The sequence below is a fragment of the Bufo bufo genome, chromosome 5 (assembly GCF_905171765.1).
Source record: "Bufo bufo chromosome 5, aBufBuf1.1, whole genome shotgun sequence".
In the NCBI taxonomy this organism is placed as follows: domain Eukaryota; kingdom Metazoa; phylum Chordata; class Amphibia; order Anura; family Bufonidae; genus Bufo; species Bufo bufo.
The window spans coordinates 512846743-512865448 of record NC_053393.1 but is presented as its reverse complement, the minus strand read 5'-3'; the positions used below and the strand labels follow the sequence as shown (position 1 = coordinate 512865448).

The 18706-nt window shown below is 46.1% G+C and overlaps 1 protein-coding gene across 4 annotated transcripts in view; it reads left to right on the top strand.

Annotated features, from left to right (window-relative positions):
* Nucleotides 1–18706, top strand: part of MLLT10 (MLLT10 histone lysine methyltransferase DOT1L cofactor) — a 188600-nt gene that overhangs the window by 105365 nt on the left and 64529 nt on the right. For all 4 annotated transcript variants that reach the window (XM_040434434.1, XM_040434433.1, XM_040434435.1 and 1 more), the window contains 2 exons: nucleotides 775–870; nucleotides 12157–12412. In XM_040434434.1, the coding sequence (XP_040290368.1) occupies nucleotides 775–870; nucleotides 12157–12412 (352 nt within the window). The remainder of the gene's footprint in view (nucleotides 1–774; nucleotides 871–12156; nucleotides 12413–18706) is intronic.

Below are 18706 nucleotides of genomic sequence, written 5' to 3'. Positions count from 1 at the left end.
CCAAATGAATGGAAACTGATTTTCAGGCCTGGGAAATTCTGCAATAAAGTCTGCCGTGTGCGAACACAGACCCTTTTGAAGTCAATGGGTCCGCAAAAAATAAATAAAAAAAAAAAGCACACGGACCGCGTCCAAATTTTGCAGGTCCGTGGACGCAGTAGTGGGGCATAAATAGTGAAAGATTTGGGGAAATTTGAAGAATATTAGCATAGAGGGAACAGTGGTTTCACAACACCGGTAGCGGAGCAGAACAGAACGGAAGCGCTGGATTCAGCACATAACTGGGCCGAACAAGGTGAAGACACTCCATTGACTATAATGGACTCCGTTCAGTTTCCGTTCAGGATTCTGTCTTTTTACCAGAGAAAAAAGGTCAACTTCGACCCTTTTAGATCCCCTTTGATATTAAATGATCTGATTGCCAGCCCTAGTAGCTCCATGTGTGGACGCTGTCAGATCTGGTTAGAAGGAGGCCGCTTGGACAGCGTTCCTTTAAGGCAGATCCTCATTACATGGCTCAGGAGTGCGAGGTTTAGGGTTTCGGGAGCCGCACTGAACATGTGCGTGGCTGGAGACCAGTCGATTCAGGGAACACTGATCATTAGCCGCCTTAGGGTTTACGTTTCTTTATTTTTATTTTTTATAATGACACAATAAGACTAATAAATCCAATGCGGTTTTTCTTTTCGCAGTGTTCAAATATTGAAAATGTATTTATTTTTTTCATTTTTATATACTGAATGAATCCTGACCAATTTCCCTTCTTCCTTTCAGAAACATAAAGAAAAAGAAAAGCACAGACAGAAATCCAGAAAGCAAATGGAGCCTTTGGCATCATTAGTTCCCTCTCTGACTGTGACTACTGAAAAGGTGAGGCCAGCCACTCGACAGGACGCTAATGAGCCAAAGTTACTTTGTAGCTGTGACATTTAAGATACACACACGACACGAAGGCAGCCGTATACTGGGATTAGGATGATTTATTTTTATTATTATTTTTTTTTTATATTTGTATCATCTGTACAAATCTGAGTCTTAAAGGGGTCATCCCACAAAAAAATATTCTGCAGAAAGGACATGTCTCATGAGCTGCAGCTGATTGGACATGCTCCCTGAGCTGCCAGCTTAAAGGGGTTCTCTGGGCTTTTAGTGTTGATGACTTATCCTCCGATACCTGGCACCCCCGCCAATCTGCTGTATGAAAGGAAAGGCGCGCTCAGTGCCGTCTCCCTTCTCTCTTCCTGCTCCCCATTGACATAGCTATGAGCAAGAAGAGAGGAGGGATACGGCACATGCGCAGTGCGCTCGCCTTCCCTTCATACAGCTAATCGGCAGGGGTCCTACACCCAGCGCCCCTGCCGATTAGCTGTATGAAGGGAAGGCGTGCGCACTGCGCATGTGCCGTCTCCCTTCTCGCTTCCTGCTCGCTGCTGTTATGATATTCCTGAGGATAGGTCATCAGTATTAAAAGCCTGGAGAACCCCTTTAATTTAAATCTAGCAGAGCAATGTATATGGAGATCTCTGTATCCATGTGAGGTACAGGACAGGTTCTAGGGTTCTTAGAAAGAGATCAGTATGTACTATATGATGGCATATATATTTTTGTTACATTAATCATGGGATAACCCCTTTAAATTGTCATTTGTGCCGTCGATACGCTAGAAGAGATGCATGAGGATTAGCCATTTAATTCACGGGATGTCGTTCCCCGGTTTTCCCTGCATCGGTTGTGGTCGTTATTCCGCGCCACTTTTTCCGCTGCCTGTGCACGGAGTAGGAAATGCAGGATGTCAGATGCCGAACCTGCGACTAAGGCTCCATTCACACGTCCGCAAATGGGTCCGCATCCGTTCCGCAATTTTGCGGAACGGGTGCGGACCCATTCATTTTCTATGGGGACGGAATGGATGCGGACAGCACACAGTGTGCTGTCAGCATCCGCATTTGCGGAGCGCGTCCCCGATCTTCAGGTCCGCAGCCCCGCAAAAGATAGAACGTGTCCTATTCTTGTCCGCAGCTTGCGGACAAGAATAGGCATTTCTATAGGGGTGCCGGGCGGGTGTGTTGCGGATCCGCAATTTGCGGGTCCGCAACACACCACGGACGTGTGAATGGAGCGGATCCGCAACACACCCACCCAGCACCCCTATAGAAATGCCTATTCTTGTCCGCAAGCTGCGGACAAGAATAGGACACGTTCTATCTTTTGCGGGGCTGCGGACCTGAAGATCGGGGCCGCGCTCCGCAAATGCGGATGCTGACAGCACACTGTGTGCTGTCCGCATCCATTCAGTCCCCATAGAAAATAAATGGGTCCGCACCTGTTCCGCAAAATTGCGGAATGGATGCGGACGTGTGAATGGAGCCTTAGGCTACATGCACACGACCGTATGTGTTTTGTGGTCCGCAAATTGCGGATCCACAAAAAAATGGATGACGTTCCGTATGTCATCCGTTTTTCTTTTTTTGTGGATCATTTTTTTTTCCGGATCCATTGTAATAATGCCTATCCTTGTCCGCAAACTAGAAAAGAATAGGACATGCACTATTTTTTTTTTGCGGAGCAACGGAACGGACATACTGATGCGGACAGCACACGGTGTGCTGTCCGCGTTTTTTGCGGACCCATTGAAATTAATGGGTCCGCATCCTATCCGCAAAAAAAAACGGATCGGACACGGAAACAAAATACGGTCGTGTGCATGAGGCCTAAATCCTTATCAAATCCTGAACATATGACCTAACCTGATTTCTTCGTGACTGAACAGCCAGCAATTTATTTTCTAATTCGTGTTGCGGTTGTGTCTCCCTGGTCAGCTTCTGGAAGTTGGGTTGCTCTGCATTAGCGCTCTTAGCAACCTTGTTATTTGCACGATGTTTTATGGAATATCTGTCCTCCATTCCGGTTACTCTTGTCTTGCCCTTATGAAATAAGATTTTAGGCCTGATCCAGCCTCCATATTGCAATATGTGCAGTATCTCAGTAATGTGTCAGTATTTCTGCCTTACTGCACATTGAGATACAGGGTTGATAGGTAAATGATATGGATATAAAACAGTTCATTCAGCAGGACCTGCGCTGAAGTCACCGCGTGGTGAGTGCGATGACGTCAGCGCAGGTCCTGCAAGAAGAATAAAGAAGACGATAACAGCTGCGCGATCAAGTGGATGAGGTAAGTATTTTTTTTATTATTTTTTAACCCTCAATGGAAATTTTACTTGGCATTCTGTATTAAAGAATGCTATTATTTTCCCGTATACCATGTTATAATGGAAAATAATAAAATCTACAGAACACCAAACCCGGACTTCAGTGAAGAAGTCCAGATTCGGGTCTGGGTACCAACATTCCGTTTTTTTTATCACGCGCGTGCAAAACGCATTAAAATGCTTTGCACTCGCGTGGAAAAAAACTAAACAACGCAACACAATCGCAGACAAATTGCGTGCAAACTCGCACGGGTTTCCCTGTACCCGTCCGCAACGCATCCAGACTGAATCCGGCACGCTCGTCTGCAAGAGGCCTTAAAGGGGTTGTCTGGTTTCCGGTAGCATTAACCTATCCTCAGGAGCTGCAGCTCCAGTGTCGATTTGCGAGCAGGTGTGTTCTCATCAAACAGCTGATCGGCGGGGGTGCCCTGAGCTGGACCTCAACTATATGATATTGATTTATGTATGAGTGTGTCCCTGACAGCAACTGGTGACACCATTTTGGCCATTCAATTCAACTTCTAGTAGGAATAATAGAAAAATAACAGCATAGGAGTAATAAAAATAGATGCTTCAGAATGGTCATTACATGTGGAATACAACTGGTATTGGCAGCACTGATTGGACATGGTCAGGCTGGGGCGGGAGACACCCCAGCTGGTCCTTCATTGCAAACTCATAATTGCTAGCAGGAATAATAGAGGAAGGGCAAATGATAGTGTCATAAGAATAGATGCTCCAGAATTGTTATTACATGAGGAATACAAGTAGTTAGTAAAACAGACATGTCAGCAGAGGTGACGGGTCCTCTTTAGACCTTCTCTTCTGAGAATTGTACTGCACGTGTGCAATGTTAAACGGATGGCTGCAGTCGGTATTGTACAGTTCAGGAGTCTTTGCTGTACTTACCTGCCCTGGTGTGATTTTGTGCACATGGTCCATGTACAATTAACAGCCCCGGCAGACAGTGGCAGCTGATGCCTAAGGCCTCATGCACATGACAGTTGTGTGCATCCGCGGCCGTTGTTCCGTTTTCTGCTTTTTTTTCGCGGACCCATTGACTTTCATGGGTCCGTGGAAAAATCGGAAAATGCACCGTTTTGCAGCCGCATCCGTGATCCGTGTTTCCTGTCCGTCAAAAAAATATGACCTGTCCTATCAATGGGTCCGTGAAAAAACACGGATGCACACAAGATTGCCATCCGCGTCCGTCATCCTTGTCCGTAGGCTACTTTCACACAGACGGATCCGCTGATCCGTCTGCATAAAAGCGTTTTAGATCTGATTTTTCACTTTGTGAAAACTCAGATCCGACAGTATATTCTAACACAGAGGCGTTCCCATGGTGATGGGGACGCTTCAGGTTAAAATATACTAAAAGACCCCCCCCCCCCCTCCCTCCCTCGTATTTAACACATTGGTAGCCAGTGCGGCCGGCCCCCCCTCCCTCGTATTTAACACATTGGTGGCCAGTGCGGCGCCCCCCCCCCCCCCCCTTAATTAAAATGACTGACCCCCCATCATTGGTGGCAGCGGAGAGTTCCGATCGGAGTCCCAGTTTAATCGCTGGGGCTCCGATCGGTTACCATGGCAGCCAAGACGCTACTGCAGTCCTGGCTGCCATGGTTACTTAGCAATTTTAGAAGCATTATACTTACCTGCGATGTCTGTGACCGGCCGGGCGCTCCTCCTACTGGTAAGTGAAAGGTCTGTGCGGCGCATTGCTTATAGCACAGACCTTTCACTTACCAGTAGGAGGAGCGCCCGGCCGGTCACAGACAGTAGCGTCCTGGTTGCCATGGTTACCGATCGGAGTCCCAGCGATTAAACTGTGTTAAATACAAGGGAGGGAGGGGGGGCCGGCCGCACTGGCCACCAATGTGTTAAATACAAGGGAGGGAGGGGGGGCCGGCCGCACTGGCCACCAATGTGTTAAATACAAGGGAGGGAGGGGGGGCCGGCCGCACTGGCCACCAATGTGTTAAATACAAGGGAGGGAGGGGGGCCGGCCGCACTGGCCACCAATGTGTTAAATACAAGGGAGGGAGGGGGGGGCGGCCGCACTGGCCACCAATGTGTTAAATACAAGGGAGGGAGGTAGGGGGGACTGGCCGCACTGACCACCAATGAGTTAAATACAGGGGAGGGAGGGGGGCCACACTGGCCACCAATGAGTTAAATACAGGGGGGGGGGGCAGTCATGTACACAGTTCTTTTAGTATATTCTAACCTGAAGCGTCCCCATCACCATGGGAACGCCTCTGTGTTAGAATATACTGTCGGATCTGAGTTTTTACGATCTAACTCAAATCCGATGGTATAATCTAACATAGAGGCGTTCCCATGGTGATGGGGACGCTTCAAGTTAAAATATACCATCGGATTGGAGAAAACTCTGATCCGATGGTATAATAGGGACTCCTGACTTTACATTGAAAGTCAATGGGGGACGGATCCGTTTGCATTTGCACCATATTGTGTCAACGTCCAACGGATCTGTCCCCATTGACTTGCATTGTAAGTCAGGATGGATCCGTTTGGCTCCGCACGGCCAGGCGGACACCAAAACAACTTTTTTTTCATGTCCGTGGATCCTCCAAAAATCAAGGAAGACCCACGGACGATAAAACTGTCACTGGTCACGGAACAACGAAAATCCGTTTTGCGGACCGCAAAAAAAAACGGTTGTGTGCATGAGGCCTAATTGTGACAGGCAGTGGAGTTATTCTGCCCACTCCACTTTGACCTCGCTTTTCTTATTAATGTTCAAAGAGGAGGAAGGTGAAAGCGTCCTGCGCATTTCAGTCCCCATCTGAATATTTATTATGCAAGGGTGGGGTGCGGGATCATATATGAGGCGGTCAGCGCCATGTTTCCAGGTAAAGGAGCAGTGTTTGATGTTTAGGGCGGTTATTTTTGCATCTTGCAGGAAAGTCTTAATTCCAGTCTTCAGTTATACCTAAATTTACCCTTTTAGGGCGCGATTTCACTGCAAATTTGCGCTTGATATTTTGACCTAGAAATTTGCATGGCGATCTTGGCTGCGACTCTCGTTAGGTGACCAAATATTCCTGTGTGGCAGTGCAGCCACAGAACTGAATAGGGTCGCAGCTCGACTCGCAAGTTTGCAGGACCCCAGAATTGCCAAGAAATACAGCCCTGCTTGATTTTTGGGGGGGATTTTGCGGTCGCAATCGCGGCAACTTTCAAGTCATGCTGAGAGCCAATTCAGTTCCATGACTGTGAAGGAGCAGAGCCACACTTGATGTATGACTAGGGTAGAACAATTGTAGTAATGTTAGACTGTCATCGTAACCGTTTTATGTCTTTTATTATACCCTTTTATGTGACAGTTTTCCAAACAAACCAGCAGAACCTTTTGGCTCCCTCTTTTATATTAAAGAAGTTCTCCGGGAATCATTTAAAATGGCCGCGAGCAACCTGTCCTAGAATGCGAGCAGGACTGGTTGCTTACACTTGCAAAGCTGCCTAGAGGGTGAGGGGGCTTCTCTACTTACTACAATAGGTGGCAGTGATATGCCACCATGGATGAGCAGCCTGACAGGAACACTCACCAATATGTAGCATTCAAGTGCCAAAGTGTAGTGAGGACTCTTCCCCCTCACCTCTCCCTCGGCAGCACTGAAAGTGGTGGCAACCGGTCCTGCTCACATTCTGGAGGTCATTTTAAGCTATTCCTGGAGAACCCCTTTAAGTTTGGCCATTCACCAACCCACAAGAAGAATGTATTGTAATTTTTGGCTTTGCATGTAGGATACTTTGCAGGAAGGAGCCAATAGTAATGATAACAATCACCTCCGTAATTGTGCATATGGCAATGTTCTCTGGAGTAAAGCAATCGAACACCCGGTGTGGAGTCGGAAGATCTGGGGGGACCTACCTTATGTGTACAGTTTGCAGGGATACATCCCCAGTAGGTAACACCCATCTGGACCTTCATTGCAAACTGCTAGTAATTAATTTATAACTTCTAGCGGGAAGCAATGGCACATCATAAGGCCTCTTTCACACATCAGTGGTTGATATGCACATTCTGTCTGTGGTCTCCGTGGACCGCTCATGCATCCATTGACTTTAATTTGTGTAAGTCACACATCAGTGGTTTTCCATGGACTACGGGTCTGTGGTGACACCACGGAAGCGTGCCCTATTTTGTCCGTCACTCTTGCACATTTGTCTATGGGCCTGTGAAAATCACGGACACAACATGGATGCCATCCGTGTTTGATCAGTGGTTTTCACGGATTGCAGTCAGAGGATGCTCGGGAAACCAGTTTTCAGCTTTGCGGTGGCCATGGAATACAGAACACCCATGGACTGGAAATCACGGAACCATGGATCAAAAACACATTCATCGCGGACTGCGACACAGATGAAACGGACCATGCCATCATAGACTTACCACGTGCACAGACGTGTGTATGAGGCCTCTATAGAATAGATCTTCCAGAATTCTTATTACATTGGGGGGGTAGTTACTAAATCAGACATGGCAGGAGAGGGGACAGGTCTTCTTTAAAGGTATATTCACAAGCTGCAGATTTGATGCAAGCGTTTCTGTGCCCGTTCCATTCATCCGAATGGGCCTTGCAGAAATAGATGCACATGCTGCAGAAACAACCCCATTCAGATGAATGGAATAGATTTGCAATCACAGAATAGTCTGCAGCAGATCTGCCATCTGTGAGTGTGGCCTAAATATCCTGTTTAAAATTAGTTTTTGTGATTTGAAATCACTTTTTGGCCTCCTACCCCCCCCCCCCTTTTCTGCCTCTTATATCGACAAAACCAGAAAATGCCCTTACACATGAATGCTTTTGTAACAAAACTACTTCTTTCGCCGTAAAAATTTCTCCAGTTGCGGTCTAATCTTGGCTTAGAAATGCGCTGGGTGGTCAGTAATGTTAAGTGGCTTCTAAAGACCAAAAAAATCTTTGCTTTTCAGTGTGATGCGCACACCTGTGCTCCGAGGAATAGGATCTCGAGAACATCTGCAGGCACAAAGGGGTGTATGAACATAAGGAGCTGAAAACTAAAACCGCCAGCTCGAGAGCCGGGCCGCGCTAGGAATGTCTCCTGAATAATGGGGCTAAAGCAAATAATCTCACTGGTCAGAAGTCTCCATTGTGTAGTGGCAGAGGGCATTGGAGGCTTGTGCTGAAATGTCGGAGTGAGCGAGGAAGAGGAGAATGGTATGGAATGTGTATCCGCCCGCCTGCCTCTGCATAATGTCTGGGGGGGAGATCCTGATAACACGGGGGAATATCGTACGCGTCCGTCATGGAGAAGGTGCTGATCAGTCAGGTCAGACTTCTACAACAATCAGCATGGAACTTGCCAGTGATTAAAACGTCTCTTAAATGACACTTAAGGGTCCATTCAGACGTCCGTAGTGCATTGCGGATCCACAATACACCCAGCCGGCACCCCCATAGAACTGCCTATTCTTGTCCGCAATTGCGGACAAAAATAGGACATGTTCTATTTTTTTCCGTAGCCGCAGACCGGAATGGATGCGGACCCATTATACGGACGTGTGAATGGAGCCTAAGAGGACACGTCTACTCCGTCAGTTGTAGTGAACACTTGTATTTCCCAGGAAATGGCAGTTGTGGAGCATCTATTCTTAGAGTTATAAGTTGTGCTGTTCCTCCATTATTCCTCCCAGAAATTTATGAATAAATTGACATCTCAGGGGTGTGTCCCTACTGACTCTGATCCTGTCCAATCACTGCTGAGTCAGTGTGAAAGAACATGCCCCTGCACCATGCAGAGAATTATTATTTCCTGGAACATACAGGCATTCACTAAAACTGACATCAGGAAAGGGGACAGGTCTTCTATAAGGGGGGCTTTCCTTAAATACAAATGAAGCTCCTCTTAAAGGGTTAAACACATCTCATACATTAATGGCGTATCGCCAGGATATGTCATCCATGTCAGCTAGGTGCCCCCGGAAGAAGGACACCTCCTAGTAAAACCCTAACCAAAATCCTGACTTGACTATCAGTATGAACAGACACCAGAGGTAGGTGAGTTCATACACAGGAATACCTAAAGTCCTGTCTTGCCCTATAGGACCCTAGTACTAATGGCAGGGACGAGACTATCTGTTCCTCCAAAAGAAAGGACGAACAGGAGTCTTCCTCAGGCCTTATACAAGCAATAGGGAAATGCAACACACAGAACCCAAAAAAATACAAAAGGGAAAGGAAAGACTTAACTTCAGAGGAGCAATGAAGCACCAGGACCTCCGCCGAGATCCACACACCAGCTATGCACAACTGAGACTGAAGCTATAAACCGCACAGCCTTGTGGGACAAGCAACAATAAATAAGGAAGGTTAAATGACAACATTAGCAACACCTGAGGCAAGGAGTGTGGCCATTACCAGAAACAACACAGACTCCTATTGATCCACAAGAAAAACCTGTCAGATCAAACCATGTGTTGCCAGTCTCACCGATCTCCTGCCACCTGTCGCAGGAACGTCCGTGACAGTTATTTCTGGCAGTCGCATAGTGGTGAATGGTGAGGCAGCCGTTCACGCGCGTCCATTCACTGTGACGGGACTTCTATGCTCACATGGCTGCTTTCAGAATTCCCATAACGGTAAATGGACAGCACGTTGCGCATGCTCGTCTCCTAGAAACCGTGCGCGAAAATCGCACCGCATCCGCACTTGCTTGCGATTTTCATGCAACCCCATTCATTTTTATGGGGCCTGCGTTACGTGAAAACGCACAAAGAGGAACATGCTGCGATTTTCACGCAACGCACAAGTGATGCGTGAAAATCACTGCTCATGTGCACAGCCCCATAGAAATGAATGGGTCCAGATTCAGTGCGGGTGCAATGCGTTCACCTCACGCATCGCATCCGCGCGGAATACTCGCCCGTGTGAAAGGGGCCTTAGCGTTTCCGTCAGCAGATCCTTCAGATCACCTCTGTGTAATTAGGAAGGCACGCTGAATGTTTTTATTGATTTGGGCTCTTATGGTAATTGATCCGAGCAGATCAGTACAAAGTATTGTGCCATTGTGATGTTTACTAGGACCCGATCTGTAGCCTTGGTTTATGCCGTTTGCTATCGATTTGTTTGTAATTTTTTATTTATTTATTTATTTATTTTGCTTGTAACAATTTTATGTGATACTTGGAATAATTACATTGCCCAGTGACTGAGGTTTGTTCATTTAATACGTTTCTGGGATCCTTTCTTCTATGGCTCGGTACCAGCCTGATGGATGAAATCACATTTGTTCAGTTTTCTGCCTTTGATATGGAATATTTTGTATGCACTTATATAGCGCTACTATATTCTGCAGCTCTTTACAGACATTATCATCACACTGTCCCCAATGGGGCTCACAATCTAAGTTCCTTATCAGTATGTCTTTGGAGTGGGGGATTCTTTAAATCCAAGTCCAAATCTGCATCAAAACTCCATTACAATAGTCTTCCTATCATTTTCAATAGGAAAATGCATGCTTTTTTTCTGTGTGTAAAATTTAATTTTTGACTTGGCAAATTCACAGGCGAATTCTGTGAGCAGCGCAAACTGGATCAGGTTCTACAGCAGAAATACCCAGCAAATTCTTCTGACCTATATTTCCTCCATGTGACATATCACATAGTATTGGTTGTTCCGTCAAACTGTTACAGGGATGGTCATAGAATTTCAGTTTAACAACAGGGTAGGTACTAAGTGTCTGATCAGTGGGGGGGTGACCTCTAGGATCACCACCGATCCCAAGGACAGGGGTCCCACACTTTTAGTGGAGCAGCGGTAAGCATGTGCACTGCTGCTCCATTCATACTCTGCGGGACTACCGGAAATCGCTGAACGCCATACTCGGTTATCTTCCTTGTCCCATCGAGCTGAAGGGAGTGGCAGCGTACATGCTCGACCACCGCTTCGTTCAAACAGGGACACAGGCCCACCTTCTTGTGATTGTTCGTATCCCTGCCGATCATACATATCAGCTAGGTAATAACTTGTCATTCTGGGAATACCTCTTTAATTACATTATTAGAAAAAAATCTAATATGTTAAAATATTACTTTTTGTATGCGTCCGCTGCTGTGTGCTTCTCAAGAAGCGATGGTTCAAGTGGAGAATGGTTCCGTAATACAGCATGTGATGGGACGTGTGTTACGGCAATGGGTGTGAAACCACTGTGCCAACCAACAGATTGGGCTAAAGGCCATTAACCTGGCATTCACCCTTTAACCTCTATATAGGGATTTGGACTTTGCTGCAGTAGGACCACTAGGTCGCTGCCTCCTGGAGGTGTCTCTGCCTGATTGACAGATGACCCATGGGGGTCACACAAAATCGTGGTCCGGGACAGGCCAAGGTCATGGCAGGTGGAGTACACGCAATATGTAAACGGTCTGAGGGCAGGCATTGAAGTGTTAATATGGTGGTTAGGCATGGTTCAGAATCCAGGAATCAGGCAGAAGTCAGTACACTGACAGACAAACACACAGCACACATTTGTATGGAACTAGCAAGCTTGGTTTTGACTCCTTAAAGCAATGTGCATATTATTATTTTTAAATGTGCTTTTAATTTTTGAAACTGCCTTACACTGATGAGGCCATGATGTACTAGAGTTAACTTCTTTCTAGAGTTAACTTGTGTTCACCATTTTATGGGTAAAATTGAATGTAAAACGGTAATATATGTTCTTTACTGGACTTCACTGGACAGAAAAACATAGAATATGTTGAATGCATATTTTATTTTATTTTTTACAATGGGACTGTATGGTGACGGATGCCACTGTATGGCATCCACTTAATGTACACGTCGTGCGTATACGTTGAATTTGTGACAATCACAATGTGAATGCAGACTAACTTTTGCACCCTGTTGAAATGTACAAATGTATTCACCCTCTTGTGTCTCGCTTTCAGTCCTTCGCCTCCAGCACCAACAATTCGATCACAAGCTCAATAAAGCGTTTGGAGGAAACTGCAGCGCGGTTCACAAATGCTAATTTTCAGGAGGTTTCTGCACATCCATCAAGTCTGAAAGATGCTCTAGAAACACGAATGGCGGAGAGCAGACCTAGGAAGGCGGCGAGTCACAACTCCATCCAACGCGGCCGGAAGTCCAGCAGTGGGAGGAGCGCCACCAGTTCAGCTGCAGCAACCAGTCCCTTCCAGCAAGGTAGTGAATTGTGTCCTTTTAACTGTACGTGCATTGGTCATTATTAGGGATGAGCGAATAGACTTTGGATGAAACAACTGAAGTCGATTCACATAAAACTTTGTTCCAATACTGTACAGAGCAGGAGCTCCGTACAGTATTAGAATGTATTGGCTCCGATGAGCCAAAGTTATTGCTTCGCGAAGTCTCATGAGACTAAGAGTAATAACTTCATAAATTAATTTGTACTGTAAAAAACCATTTCCCGAACTCTGGTTCGGCTCAAAGTGGTACCTTTGACGTTTTCTGTGACCTGCGCAGGGAGGGGGAGCAGATAAGCTGCAGTCTATTGTTAATGGTGTAATCCTAGCTGTGATGATAATGAGGTGACTGCTGGAGAGTGACCTACACAGAACAGGCATTCTCAGCCTGTTATTAGGCTTAGTGGCCTCTGTGAAACTTACAAGATTTTAGGATTTTGTTCAAATATGTATAGTACATTGGAAAATTAAAGAGAACATCACAAAAGATTCTTCAAAAATATGTTAATAGCATAAATACTTAATTTAAAGGGGTTCTGCACTTTGTTTAAACTGATGATCTATCCTCTGGATTAATTACATTCAAGTGAACAGAGCTTAGCCCCGCCCAGGCAAGTTGATACTAGTCGTGACATCACTGGGCCGGCGGTAAACAGTGAGAAGGCCGCGGCGCTGCTGGAGCGCCGCTGCCTTCTCAAACAGCTGATCGGCGGGGGTCCCAGGTGTCGGACCCCCGCCGATCAGATGCTGATGATCTATCCAGAGGATAGGTCATAAGTTTAAACAAAGTGCAGAACCCCTTTAAACAATAGGTCGATTTCTGTTGATACATTCTCTTTAACATAATGCTTCAATATCAGATCAGTATGTGTCCACCTCCCAGTATCCTCACCATTCCTGCTGTCTGAAGGGCTCGCAGCATTCCATCGCATTTCACTACCCCCTCACTGCTCACCAAGCACAGCACCATCTCTTTTATAGCAGCTGCACCTGGTATTGCAGCTATATGTGCATCAGTCTGATTCCGGGACAGAGCTACAGTACCAAGCACAGCCAGTACAAAATGTGTACAGCTGTGCTGCCAAACATTGAAGGGGGGGTGGCACTTGAACTTCCAACAGCTAATTCGTGGAGGTGTTGGGAGTCGGATCCCAACCAATTTGTTATTGATGGCCTAGCTTATAAATAGTCCGTCAGTATCAAATCCAGAAGAATCCCTTTAACTGAGTAACTAATAGGGTGCTGTCTTATAAGCAAAATGCATATCTTACAATTTTAGATGAATATAGAAAATGTCATTTGGCATTAGTAATACACATTTGATGTAAAAAAAAATAAAAATAAAATATCTAAGCCCCATCAGACCTCTATGACCCCTAAGCTCCTCAGATCAGACCCCCATTCCTTCTTAGACCTCAGATCAGACCCCATTCCTTTATAGACCTCAGGTCAGACCCCCATCCCATCTTATACCTCAGATTAGACCCCTGTTCCTCATCAGACCTCAGATCAGACCCTCATCATACCCAAAATTTCTCCTCAGATCAAACCCCAAGCTCCAACAAAAAATAAATAAATAAATTAACTTACCTCTCCTGCTCTAGACTGTGCTGACACTCACCACTCCCTGGTCTTCTGTCGGCCTAGCGTTGCACAGCAGTCAGGACGTATGCAGTGTGACGCCTGGAAGAAGACCAGGGAGCAGTGAGTACAGCCAGGGCAGGGCTACACTCACTGCTCCCTACGCCTCCTGCATACTGATGATCGCTTCCATCATTAGCATTTGCACCATAAGACGCACTGCCGTTTCCCCCTGCTTTTAGGAGAAAGAAAGTGTGCCTTATAATCCAAAAATACGGTGTGTGTGTGTGTGTGTGTATGTATGTATGTATGTATGTATATATATATATATACAGTACAGACCAAAAGTTTGGACACACCTTCTCATTCAAAGAGTTTTCTTTATTTTCATGACTATGAAGGCATCAAAACTATGAATTAACACATGTGGAATTATATACATAACAAACAAGTGTGAAACAACTGAAAATATGTCATATTCTAGGTTCTTCATAGTAGCCACCTTTTGCTTTGATTACTGCTTTGCACACTCTTGGCATTCTCTTGATGAGCTTCAAGAGGTAGTCCCCTGAAATGGTTTTCACTTCACAGGTGTGCCCTGTCAGGTTTAATAAGTGGGATTTCTTGCCTTATAAATGGGGTTGGGACCATCAGTTGCGTTGAGGAGAAGTCAGGTGGATACACAGCTGATAGTCCTACTGAATAGACTGTTAGCTGCTTTTTTTCTTGCCATAATACAAATTCTAAGTAAAGAAAAACGAGTGGCCATCGTTACTTTAAGAAATGAAGGTCAGTCAGTCAGCCGAAAAATTGGGAAAACTTTGAAAGTAAGGGCTATTTGACCATGAAGGAGAGTGATGGGGTGCTGCGCCAGATAACCTGGCCTCCACAGTCACCGGACCTGAACCCAAACGAGATGGTTTGGGGTGAGCTGGACCGCAGAGTAAAGGCAAAAGGGCCAACAAGTGCTAAGCATCTCTGGGACCTCCTTCAAGACTGTTGGAAGACCATTTCAGGGGACTACCTCTTGAAGCTCATCAAGAGAATGCCAAGAGTGTGCAAAGCAGTAATCAAAGCAAAAGGTGGCTACTTTGAAGAACCTAGAATATGACATATTTTCAGTTGTTTCACACTTGTTTGTTATGTATATAATTCCACATGTGTTAATTCATAGTTTTGATGCCTTCATAGTCATGAAAATAAAGAAAACTCTTTGAATGAGAAGGTGTGTCCAAACTTTTGGTCTGTACTGTAAAAAAAATTAAAAAAAATAAATATATATATATATATATTTTTTTTTTTTCTGCCGTTGTTCTTGGACATGTGCCTGCTAGTCCAGAATAAAGATTTCCAAGTGTCAGATCAGATCCCAGCGCTCTACAGTCTAGAGCAGTGATGGTGAACTTTTTAGAGACCGAGTGGCCAAACTGCAACCCAAAACCCACTTATTTATTGCAAAGTGCCAAAATGGCAATTTACCCTGAATGCCAATATAGTGTATCTTCCATATACTTTATCATCTAGCTATAATATCCTGCCTACATACAATGCGCTTCCTGTGCCGTTCATAGTGTGCCCTGCGCTGATGAATTGCAGGAAAATTGTAAGGCATATCGGTACACCATAGACTTTTTCCAGGGTGCGGGTGCCCACAGAGAGGGCTCCGAGTGCCGCCTCTGGCCTAGAGTAAGCATCCAAAAATAGTTTTACATTTAAAATGTTCTGTATTTTTTCCCCCCCTTTTAAATATATGACTGAATCATTTGGCACAGGATCCTGGCGCTAGATCCAACTCTTCCATTTTGTAACTCCATGTCTGCCCTAGCTCTTTTCAGATGTTGTCATATCCAACATAATTCAGTTGCTGTTTAAGGGGAGGGGGGGAGACGAGTTTTCCGAAATCCTTCCATCGCTATGTAGGATTAGAAGAAGTTGTAGAATCCTAATGAGCTCTTAAGAGCAGCTGTAAAAACAAAGGGCTGAAAGAAAGACAGATGGTGACAGTCAGATCGCCTAATGGAAACCCATTTTACATAGCTGCTAATTAAGTGACAAAACAGTGGTCGTCTTACAGCTTCTCCTGTGCAGAGCCCTTCTAATATTTACTACCGATTTGTCGACTTTTTGGAGGAAGCTGAAGATCAGAGAAGGTTGGGGAAGGGCATGCCAAGTTTTATTTTTTTCATTTTCATTTTCAAGCCCTGTTCTTACTTAGGTCTAGTATAACTTTCAGCTGTGCTTGGTTTGTATTGGTGTGAAATCCAATAAAATATTTTATTGGATTATAGTTGAAATATTTCTTCCTGATGAGCTAATGACTGGTTCGTTTTTTTCCACTACCCTGGGTGTTATTTTTTTGACTAGTGACTTCCATCTTGCTGTGAATTTTAGATTTTAAGTCGTTTTTTAAATGCTATGGACACCTACTCATTTTGACCCCCCCTCCCCCAAGTTTTTTTTTTTTTCAGGTGGTCTTTATTAAAAAAAAATCCTCTACAGTGGGGCTGCAGCTATCGATTATTTTTAGTAATCAAGTATTCTATCAATTAATCCAACGATTAATCGAGTACTCTAATCAGAAGAAAACTAATTAAAAGAACATTTTCTTTTATAAAAACCCTTTAGACCCCCCTGCCATCAGTCCTCTGTGCCATCACCCTCCAGTGCCATCAGTCCCCTGTGCCATCAGCCCCCCCATGCCATCAGTCCTCTGTGCCATCACCCCCCCCATGCCATCAGTACTCTGTGCCATCAGCCCCTCCATGCTATTAGTCCTCTGTGCCATCACCCCCCATGTCATCAGTCCTCTGTGCCATCACCCCCCATGTCATCAGTCCTCTGTGCTATTACCCCCCCAGTGCCATCAGTTCTCTGTGCCATCACCCCCCCCCCCCCCACCCAGTGCCATCAGTCCTCTGTGCCATCACCCTCCAGTGCCATCAGTCCTCTGTGCCATCAGCTCCCCCCACCCAGTGCCATCAGTCCTCTGTGCCATCACCCTCCAGTGCCATCAGTCCTCTGTGCCATCAGCTCCCCCCCAGTGCCATCAGTCCTCTGTGCCATCAGCCCCCCCATGCCATCAGTCTTCTGTGCCATCACCCCCCCATGCCATCAGTACTCTGTGCCTTCAGCCCCTCCATGCTATTAGTCCTCTGTGCCATCAGCCCCCCCCATGTCATCAGTCCTCTGTGCCATCACCCCCCTTGTCATCAGTCCTCTGTGCCATCACCCCCCATGTCATCAGTCCTCTGTGCCATCACCCCCCATGTCATCAGTCCTCTCTGCCATCACCCCCCATGTCATCAGTCCTCTCTGCCATCGCCCCCCATGTCATCAGTCCTCTGTGCCATCACCCCCCTTGCCATCAGTCCTCTGTGCTGTGCCATCACCCCGCCACCCAGTGCCATCAGTCCTCTGTGCCATCACCCTCCAGTGCCATCAGTCCTCTGTGCCATCAGCTCCCCCCCAGTGCCATCAGTCCTCTGTGCCATCAGCCCCCCCATGCCATCAGTCTTCTGTGCCATCACCCCCCCATGCCATCAGTACTCTGTGCCATCAGCCCCTCCATGCTATTAGTCCTCTGTGCCATCAGCCCCCCCCATGTCATCAGTCCTCTGTGCCATCACCCCCCTTGTCATCAGTCCTCTGTGCCATCACCCCCCATGTCATCAGTCCTCTGTGCCATCACCCCCCATGTCATCAGTCCTCTCTGCCATCACCCCCCATGTCATCAGTCCTCTCTGCCATCGCCCCCCATGTCATCAGTCCTCTGTGCCATCACCCCCCTTGCCATCAGTCCTCTGTGCTGTGCCATCACCCCGCCACCCAGTGCTATCAGTCCTCTGTGCCATTACCCCCCCAGTGCCATCACCCCCCCCCCCAATGCCGTCAGTCCTCCATGCCCTCCGCTTCTAGCCATCAGTCCCCAGTGCCAGTTGAATACTTACCTCTCTTGTAGGGGCGCTGCCGACACTCAGCTGCTTAGCTTCTTCTTTTCTGCCCGTCGTCCTGATGTCACATAGCGTCAGTTCATAGTGCACATAAGCGCGCACTATGTCCTGACGATATGTCAGGATACAGTGCAGCGCGGTGCGAGCCGGCGGGGGACCGCGGAGCGAGAGTAATAGCAAGCGCTTCACTCACGCTCCGTGGTCACATGACCCAAACGAATCCTCGATGCAAAAAATTTGCATTAAGGATTTTTTTGTCGAGTTACTCAATTTAATTGAGTAATCTGTACAGCCCTACTCTACAGCTTTCACTGCATTGCAGACTATTTCCTCCTCCTTCTTGGTGAATATGCCAGCAGTACCTGTAGCCCTTATCTCTGAACTCCTGAAAGCTCATAAACCCAATGGGAATTCAGCTATAATGAGTATGAGTTGCCAGGAAAGTACAAAAAATGGGCTACAGATCGAGCCAACAGATCAGCTCTCTGACGATTCACTGAGAAGAGGGAAGGAATAGTCGGCAAATGCAGAGAAAGTGAAAGCTGTAGGGAGAGGACTGTTGAAATTGTTTAATAAAGACACATAGCAAAAATAGTTTTTAGCCCAAAATTAGCAGAATGCAGCTATAAAACTAGTCCTAAAAGCCTTTAAATTAGTTGTCATGGAACATATTCTATATTTTTAAAACTAGCACCTGGATCCGAATACTTTTGTAATTGCATGTAATCAAAATAGCATAGCCA